This window comes from Rhea americana, unplaced genomic scaffold (assembly GCF_003343005.1).
Source record: "Rhea americana isolate MKP2758 unplaced genomic scaffold, rheAme1 scaffold_471, whole genome shotgun sequence".
NCBI classification, from domain to species: Eukaryota; Metazoa; Chordata; class Aves; order Rheiformes; family Rheidae; genus Rhea; species Rhea americana.
The window spans coordinates 85,741-95,262 of NW_028186614.1; the positions used below are offsets into that span (position 1 = coordinate 85,741).

Genomic DNA, 9,522 nt, shown 5'->3' on the forward strand with positions numbered 1-9,522 from the left:
AAAAAAAAAAAAAAAAAAACCCAAACCCCAAAACCCCTCTGATGATTCAACTATTTCCTTAATCGAGGTGACGGACGGAGTTCGAACCAGCAGACAGGTTTCACTCTAGGATGCGGTTAATTATGGGGATGTGCTAGCGTTATCACGCTAATAATTAGTATTAAATTATCCATGCGAAAGTCAGCAGCGATTGAACTATGCAACGCCCCGAATTGCACATTAATGAGATTTTTTTTTTTTTCCTCTGCACCAAGCAGTGAGCAACAGGTACGGATCACACCTGATACCTCAAAAGGAAGAAAAGACAAAAATACCCCAAGCCCAGCCTAAAACGAAGGGAGCTCTTCAGAGACGCGGCCGCTCTGCGGCATCGCTAAAGGTGCGATTGCAGAGCTGCCAGCCTCCGCCACCCGAAAGAGGTTTCGATATTTAATATGCAAAAGTCCAGGGTAGCTTATGCTGGGCAGGCGTGAGGGAAAAGCTTTCAATCTCTAAAAAAAAAATTAATAAATAAATAAAAAGCATCTTTCATGTTCAGAAATCATGTCCGAGTACGTGCCGACAGACGAGTTTGTGCGGAAACACGGATGTAGACAGATTTGCATGTAAGCCCTCGCTGCTGTTTCTCAAAATATTGCTGATGTGGCTGTAAAAAAAAAAAAAAAAGAAAGAAAAAAGCAGCGTGGGCAGCATGCAAATCGCTCTTCCTCCACCGTCACCAGAGCCCAAAAACAGCCCGAAGCGGTTAACAGCAAGGAGTTGGTGCTTTTGGAGCTGCTGTTTCCAGCAGCCAGCCCAGATTCCCAAGCCACTGGTCAATTAGCAGCTTTCTAATTAAAACTTTTCTCCTGGACTAGTTGAACGGGTTTTTGCACGGTGAGGTAAGTACAACTGCACTGTTGTTTGCAACCCTAAAAAAAAAAGGAATCGAAACACCTTCATCCAGGCGTGGGATTTTCACCACGCGTTTTGGCACRTCTGCCCTGTAACGCTGAATTATTAAAATTATCTAGAGAGCAGCATCTGCAACGTGAAGGCGCTGGACTTCTCCGGCGGCGGGCGCTGCACCCGGCCGCGCTGGCAGCAGGGCCGGGGTCAACCCGGGGCCCCGGCGCGGCTCGCGYGGGCGACGACGGCTGGAATATCCTAGCAAATTTTGGGATTGCAAAGCCTGCCAGACAGGCAAAACCAGGACTGGCAGGGCTGGGAGYGGCGCAACCCTTTGCAAAACGTTTCCAAAAAGCCTCTTTTAGCTTTTCTTACGGCACCGCTGCAGCAGAAATCACGCCGGAAAAYGCCAAATCCAGGCAGGCGGCTCCAGGAACGACGCAGGCTGCGAGCAGGGAGCGGCTCGGCGCTCGGCGGCTGCCGACGCGGCTCGGCGCCGACCCGCAGCAGGAACCGCCGCAAACGCGTCCGCGCGCTGCAGAGGAAGCGCTTACGGCTCGTGCAACAAATCCCCCGGCCCGGCCGCCGCGCAGAACCCGCTGCGGCTTTCCAGTAAAACCAGTCGGTTTTCTCCGAGAAACGGGAACTTCGCTGCTGCCCGCGGCTTTCTACAGCTGCGGGGCAAGCAAACGAGTTTGTCAGCCAGCAGCGAGCAAAGCGACGCTGGAGAAACCGGCGCCTTGCACCACCGGCGGCGCATTTAGCGCCTCAAAAGCATCTGCTCGTCCCCGACGAATCCCTTTTCGCGCGTACGCTGCTAACGGGCCCCAAAAAGCCAGCGAASGGCTTCGAGCGTCAGGTTACTGCAAGTTATCTTGCATCCGGGGCTCGGGTTTCCGGGTGGAAAATTCGACCCGTCGCGCCGCTTTGCGCACACGGGAGCGCCCGAGGCACATCCGCCGCCGTCCTCGTCGGCTCTCGGCATCCCCGGGTCGATTAGTTTGCCTCCCCGCACGCAGCGCCTGGCGCGGCGGGGTCTCAGCCCGCACGCTGCCGTGCCCTTCAGTTATCACTCCAAAAATCTTTAGGTTGYGGGGAGCAACGTAATCCCAGCGCAACGCAATCCCAGCGCAACGCACGTCGGCTATTGCCCGCTTTCTTGGAAGACAAGAAAAGCAAATCGGAGCTGAAAAGCAGCCCCGAGCTTGCCAAAATTGATGCCAAGGGCTGGACAAGTTCTGCACGGTCCCAAAATAAGCTTCGGGGGTGGGAAGGGAGCTCACAGTCAGCTCCAGCGCTATCCCAGCACAGATTTACTCGTCCAGCTCCTTTTCCTGCGCGTTGAGAGCCGACGTGGCGACCAGCTGGCCRACTCCAGGCAAGGTGCTTTTGCAGAGGCGATTGCTGCTTTCAAATCCTAGGCAATAACACTAAGCACTTAAAATAATAAAAGTCCAGGAATTTGGTTAAGGGAGATTCAGAGGCCAGAAAAATTCTTGCAGCACCTCAAGTATCTCCACTGCTGTGCAACATTTAAACAGCTTGCGCGGCCGCTGGATCAAAATACGTTTAAAATCCTGCCAAGAGAAACTATCCTCAGCGCCGCTTTCATCTATAATTCATGCAAAGCTTCATTTTCCATGAGTCCAGCGGCCGCAGCCAGCGCGAGCACGAGACCCCTCCGCGCATCCTGCTTTCTAGCGGAGAGGGAATGGGAAAGATTCATTTACCCCCCTGCGAACCCCAGGGCTCGCGGGCAGCCGCAGCAGGGAATTTTCCAGGAGAGCAGCGCCAGCGCGGGAGCAGGGTGGTTTTAACCAGCCAAAACGTTTCCAGTCCGGACGAAGTGCCTCTAAAACTGTGTTCGAGCCAGTTTCCAAACGTGCATTTACTAAATTTTACAGGCAGGCAGATCGCGTGGCTTTTTCCAACTATTTCCTGCACGCGCAGAGCCCGGGGAGAAAGGGAATCTGAGGCCAGGCAGAAAAGCCAAGAAACGCTCCCCAAATAACGAGAAGCATCAGGAGATCTTTAAAGTCTAGACGGAGCAGCGGGGAAGTTGGTCTGCGAGGCGGCCGAACGAGCCGCCCCCGGCCCAAGCCTGCGGAACCATCGTTTCCGCGCGGCTCCTTCGCCTCCCGCAGCAAGGACGCGGCTTTCGTTCCCGACCTCCGCCGGCAAACGGGGACTTACCGCGGCGGCGTTTTCCTCGCGAGAAACCCCACTCGAGCGGAACGAGCCGGTACGCAGCGAGCGCGCCGCTATCGCAGCTCGGTGGCACAAAGCTTTAACTTTTCAGTATTAAAAAATAAATGCTCCGAGGCCTGCAGGAGCCTTTGGGAAACACGTAACGTAGCTGCGCCCAAGCTCACCTCTGTAATCTCGTTTATTTGGGTGTTAAGCTGCATTAGCACCCAACAGTGCAAGGTGGAAGTGACCCCTCCACGCAGCCAAGCCCTTCCAGCAGGGCAAGTTTGGCTTTGCACCATTTTGCCCTGCAAAAAGTCAGAACTGCAAAGCAGAGGCCGTCACGGTAGACAAGGGCGACAGTCTCGGGCAAACGCTACAGCCGCGGCTCCGGTCTCGACAGCCGCGGGGGCGTCTGCAGCAGAGATTCRTTTGGGACAGGGCAGAGCCGATGGTTTTACCTGCCCGGCGGGACCTCTCCTCCTYGGTGGTAACCGCGACGGGTCCTCCTACCCCTCGCCACTGCGCTCGTGCCTCCAGCTATCTTACGCATCAGCCTCGCCGGGCTCTGAACTGCTCTTCAGCTCCTTCCCTGAGCAAACAAGGGGAAAAAGTTCTGCAGAGACATGATCTACTCTACGCGCCGCACCTCCGCAGGAGCCTCTCTGATGACCTTCCCGGGGAGCGAGGAGAACTTCCRGCGAGGGCGAGACTCCCTGCCCGTCCTGCCCACAAACGCACGTCGTATTTTCAGCACATCAACATTAGCAGYGGCTGCAACATCTCTGCGGCTATCAACAGGTACCGGCAGCTCTGCGCGTGTCTGCTGCGGTGCAGAGCAAGCCCTGGGCAGCAGAAGGGGGAAGCTGCAACCTTCAACTGCCTTTAACTATCAACATTTAACTGCCAAGGGCCTTTTCCGCCTCCTAATCAGCCTCCCCGTTGCTAAATCTGAACAAGTCAGGACAGGAAACGAGATTTGCAACACTGGATCAGATGGCTGCAGATTGCAACACTGAGACACTAGCTTAGTTGTCCAAATCCTGTGGGAATTCAGCAGCTTGGGAATAGTTTCTCCTCATCCAGCTTTCTGCCTTATTTGCGAAGCCACCTAGCACCCTCCGTTCCCCTCGACACGGAGGAAATGTCCTTTCTGGAGCTTTAATTTCCCCAAGTAACAATCAGAGGAATGGCACAGCCGCGCTCATAAAGCACCTTCAGATAAAAACCTCAGACAAGAGCAACGTATCCTTGAACGCGGTTTTCTGTGGAAACGAGATTTCAGAGAAACGCAGCCGGCGCGCACCCATCTCCCCGATACACCTCCCGGAGACACGTCAGAGGGGCAGAGCCAAGGTTTGCAAGCTCCATGGAAGAAGCGGCTGGGGAGGTGAAATGCCCTGGACACGGGGGCTGCAGGGAGCGTTACACAACCGCACAGAACAACGTACAGGTACAAAGCACRGGTGAAACTTCGGCCTGTACCTAGACAGCTCCCGGATACCAGTTCCCCTTCGCGTGATTATCCTTTGTGGGAATTTTAACACCAGTTTGCTTAGAGACAGGGGTAGGAAAACTTCTACCTTTTGTAGTAACCAGCACGAGAATTCTGCAGCAAAGGAAATACGAGATGAGAACAAACCACACAAGCGTGTCCCTGTGGGCATCCCTTCCCAGGCAGGCCGCTTTTGGAGACCCCCCCAACGTTACCTCTTCCTCGCTCTCGACTTTGGGATTGCTGGCTGTGCGCTTCAGATTGCTGCTCAGGCTGATGGTGACGGTGGCGTCTGACTTGGACCTCTGGTGAGTCCTTTTGGAAGGGGACAGCCCCATATCGGGTGCTGAGCTCAGAGACGGCAGCTCCCTCTTCTTGTGGGCTGGCTTCAACTCGTCCGAGAGGATGAGTTTCCGCAGCTTGGTCCCGCGGGAGTGTCGCTGAGTGGAAATGTGCATGTCCGAGGAGTAGGCGCCCAGCAGCAAGGCACACTGCAGGGAGAAGTTGATGCTCTGCCGGCAGCGGTGCACGATGTAGGGCTTGATCGCATCGCCCACGTCCTCGTCCATGTGGATGTACATGTTCAGCAGCTGCGGCAGATAGAAGTCCACGTCCTCGTTCCTAAAGCAGAACAACCTATTCCCAATGTAAGCCTGCACCCCAGGTTCCTTTGAATTGTACAAGTATGAAATGGCCATGGAGATATCAAAGAGTTTGGATTCAAAGAGGCGCAGGAGCCAGGACTGCTTGGCAGAGTTATTCTTCTGCCGCCTCCGGGCAACTTTCACCGTGTTGGCCGTGGTCTCGTCCTCCTCCTGGATCCTCGAGGCCGTGTTGGGCGGATCGTCCAAGCACTTGATTTCACAGCCCTCTCCGACGTCTCCGTTGGCCAGATCCGCAGCAGCCTGCGGGGCGCGCTCCGCCGCGTCGCCATCGGCCGATTTCGCTGAGCCGTCCGAGGAAACGCCGTGCATCAGCTTGACCTTCTCCAGGACTTCTTCACAAGCTTTCTTTGCCACCTCGGGGTCGATAACTGCCAGCTCGCCAACCCCTTCCGTGATGACGCTGAGAGAGGTCCCGCCATTCCCCTGCGACACCGAGCTGGGCGCCTCATCCAAGCCTGTCCCTAGGGCCAGGTCTGCAACAGAGTCTCCCATAGCAGTGGCGGGTCTGCACGCTTCAGAGCTGCAAAGAAAGCAACACAGAAAGGAGTTAGCGGCACGGCCTGAGGACAGYGCTTCTAGCCAGCCACCGGTCCGAGGCTGGGAAAGCAGGAATTCACACTGGAATATACCTCCAGAGCTAGAGAGCTGAAATTATGTTTGATGCAAAGCTTTTCCAAAGGTCTGAGACCTCTGGACACCTCCCCAGCCTCTAAAGAGGCAACGACCCCATGCAGCCCGTCAATGCACGCAACCAAGGCGACCGCATTGGACTCGAAAGGTCTCCTCGGCACCCTCTCCGCTGAGGCTCGGAAGCGAGCTGCAAGCATCTCTCAGCCATCGCACAAAATTTCCACTCACCCCCTGTTACCATGACAATAAAAAGGAAAAAAAAAGAGAAGAGCAAGCCAAAAAGAGAACGAGAGCAAGCAAAATAACCAGCTTGTTTTCCATGTGCTGCCCCAAAGGACTGCTGCCAGCTTACATGGGGGCTAACGGGATTAAAGGTTAAAAAGAAGTCGGATAAATTGGGGATTGAAACCGCTTTCCCAGCTCGACAAAACGCACGGCGGCGCATCTCTACGGAGCAAGAGGGCCGGCGCCAAGCGAAACGGCCCTCTAAAAACCGAGCACGGCCCTCCGTCCAGCCCAAGAGCCCGGCTGGTTGAATTAACAGCCGTCCGCTCTTCCGAGGGCATCCCGCGTCCAGCCGCTAGCCCGTAGCGCAAACCTTCGGAGGACGAGCAGGCGCGTGGCTGCGGTCCCCCACCCCGCACGGAAACCCTTAAGAACAGCGCTGGCTGCAAATCCCAGGAATAATCCAGGAACAGCCTAACGAGGGGCACTTTTGAAACAGGTTTTAACTAGCAGATTTACTGCACAATTCTCTCTTAGGGGCTAAAAGTTGCTGCACCAGGAGAAAACCCCTTTCAACCCGATTTTCTCTGCCTTACGAGCCGGTTATTCACCCAAAGTCGTCGGGATGATTTTCTCTCTCTCCGACATCACAGGACCGAAGCGTTTTTGTTATTTTCCCCCGCAATTAACCTCGACGACGATTAACTGGGGCAGGCAGAGCCGCGGGACAAGGGGCCCGCGCCGCTATCTGGGTCAGCTCAGGTATCAATCACCGCACGGCACTGCCCCGGGGACACCGCCAAGGTCACGGCGGAGCCCGGAGGGATTCGACTCCCCGTCTCTCCGACACCGGGTTATCATTGTTATTCCGTTTTTTTTTTTTTTTTTTTGTTATTTTTTTGGTCTGCCAAAAAGGGAGGGCAACTACTGAAAGCTTGAGACCAGAGAGAGAAAATCCCTGGCGTTTTTTTTTTTAATACTCCAGTGGAGTGAAAACGTAGGTAGGTCCAGAAGTGATTGCCAGTTTCTGCAGACTGATTTCCTCCTCTTGTTTTAAAAGCACTTAAGCCCTAACTACTAGGTTAAAAAAAAAAAAAAAAAAAGCCTGACCAAAGTTCAGCAGTTGGAATTAATATGAATAGCATCTTTCACTCTGTCTGCGCAGCACTAATACACAACATTTTCCTCTGTGCTTGCCATTCCCTTTGGTTCAAATCCTGCATGCTTCAAATATTTGTGGTCATTAGATCCTAAAGACCCTGCAAACACAAGGAAGCTGTTTTTCCTCCTCAGCGAGCCCTGTCTCACACACAAAATCCCCCAACACTTCAATTTTTAAATTAACCCCGCACCGGCAAAAAAGAAAAAAARTTAAAAAAAAATTTAAAAGGATGTTCTTTGGCATAATCCAGCAAAGAAGGATTTGAAGAGAAACGCAATATGAAAACGCGGTACGAGGAAGGAAAGAAGGAGTTGCAAGAGGTCTGAGCAATTCTGGAATCCGTAAAGCGTTCACACGAAGGCAACGGGGATGACAAATGCTGACTAATAAAAAAAAAAAAGAAAAAGAATAATAAATAAAAAAAAATCTGCTGTGACATCCGTCGGAGCCACCACCGCCGACCAGCAGCCGCCCGACGGGCGCGAAAGGACCTTTTCCACGCGGCCGCTCGGTCACCCCTCGCTAACGTCACGGGCTAACGGTGCTCGCCGCGAGGCCGGCGGCGAAACGCTTCAGCTCTCCGAGTTGCCTTTTTTTTCCAGCAAGGGATAGAAAGAGGCTAATTGTGCCTCTGTTTCACCAGTTTTGCCCTTTCATTCTTCCTTCTCGTCCAGCATGCCAGCGAGGACGTCAATCTTTCTTTTTTCCCTGCAGTGAAGATCGCTGTTCAGCCCAGCCAAGTAACTGTTTTTTTTTTTTTTCCTTTTCCTAGACGAGCTCTGAAACGTGTTTATCAGACACAAAGTAGGGAAGGAGCAATAAAACACGCAGCAAAAGGCCTGCGAAGGGAGACGACTTCCCAGGCTGTTCCCCCTCCTATCCGGGACAGCTAAACCTCCTTAACGCCCACGGGAAAGCCTGGATCGGCCCCGTCACCTAAATCAGATTTGCACCAATTTGCTAGATTATTTCTAGCTCGGTGCTTCGAAACGCGCCCGGGCGAGCAGCGATGGCTCACGGACGAGCCGAGCTCCCGACTGCTTTCCTCCGGAAAGCCAGGTTTGCTCGGGAGCGACGCGTTAGGAGGCTCCGGGCCCCGCGCCCGCTGAGCGGGTTAAACCGCGATTAAGGAGCCGCGYGCAAGCTAAATCCACCCGCGGGTGATTTTGCTCTCCAGCCCCTAGCGCTCCCTAAACCCCCGGCGAGGGGGGATTCATCCCCCCTCCTCCTCTCCTGCACCTTTTTCTGCGATTCGCAGCGTCGCTTGTTCAGCAGATTGCGAACATGCTGTTTACCTCTCTCGGCAGCTTCGAGGCTCGGCATAACTCCCCTGCTTCCAAATCACCGGTCTGACCACGGATTARAAACAACAACAACAAAAAAAAMCCCCACGAGCTACGCRCAGCGAAGCGACGCAGTCYGGAAAACGGGCCGAGCCGAATTCACGCGGCTCCTCCTCCACCCACAGCCCTCACGGGCCAAGTTTCTGCGTGCGGCGCGAGCGCGCCGCAATCGCCGATTAAATGCAAAAATCAAGGGAAGCCCCTTTGAGCGCAGAAAGCACCGACGGAGCAGCGACGCGTCAGCGAAGCGACGCCGGCGCGTGGCTCTTTCAGGAAGTCACAAAAGCAGCGGGAGAGCTACTGGAACAGATCTTTACAGCAAAAAAAAAAAGCAAAAAAAAAGGCCAAAAAAAAGGCAAAAAAAAAAAGTCTCACTCCTGCCTGACTTGAATAAGAAATAACAGCCCTGGCAAACAGCCAGGAATACAGGATGAAGACTCACCAAGACATCTGGTCTCTATTACACTGCGTTACTTCTTTCGTTTCGCTCCGCGCTGACGGCCTGCACCATCCCGCTCTGCCTTCGAAAACGCAACGTTAAGCAAGGACGGGGCGGGAGAAAACGCGTCGGCGCAGCGTCGAAGACCGGAGGCAGACTTGCTCGCAGCTCTCCTTTCGCTACGTTAACGGGAGAGCCGCAAACGGAGCGACTCGCTGCCCCTCGCTGGGTGACATTYGTCTCGGAGGGCGGGGAAACTGAGGCACGAGGGCACCGCCATCGGCTCGGACCCCGCAGSGCGCCTAGCCGGGCGCTGCTGAGACAAGGACAGAAAAAGCGAAAGAGGAAGAAGCATCCCCCGGTAAGAGCCAAGCCTGAAATCCCCGTCCAAGGGAAGCGCGGCACCGACGCAGCCGGACCCATTTTTCACTCTTGGCTGAACCAGATCCAGCCTATCCACGGTACACGCACCTCACGCCGCTTAAATA

General features: G+C 54.3%; 1 protein-coding gene across 2 annotated transcripts in view; it reads right to left on the bottom strand.

Moving 5' to 3' along the window:
• Positions 1-8,613, bottom strand: part of PI4KB (phosphatidylinositol 4-kinase beta) — a 15,861-nt gene extending 7,248 nt beyond the window's left edge. Inside the window, exons 1-2 of one of the 2 annotated variants that reach the window (XM_085316546.1) lie at positions 8,548-8,613; positions 4,786-5,755 (exon numbers count right to left, since the gene is read on the bottom strand). In XM_085316546.1, the coding sequence (XP_085172672.1) occupies positions 4,786-5,727 (942 nt within the window). In that variant the 5' untranslated portion in view covers positions 5,728-5,755; positions 8,548-8,613. The remainder of the gene's footprint in view (positions 1-4,785; positions 5,756-8,547) is intronic. The other variant, XM_085316547.1, reaches the window with a different exon arrangement.
• Between the last annotated feature and the right edge of the window lie 909 nt (positions 8,614-9,522).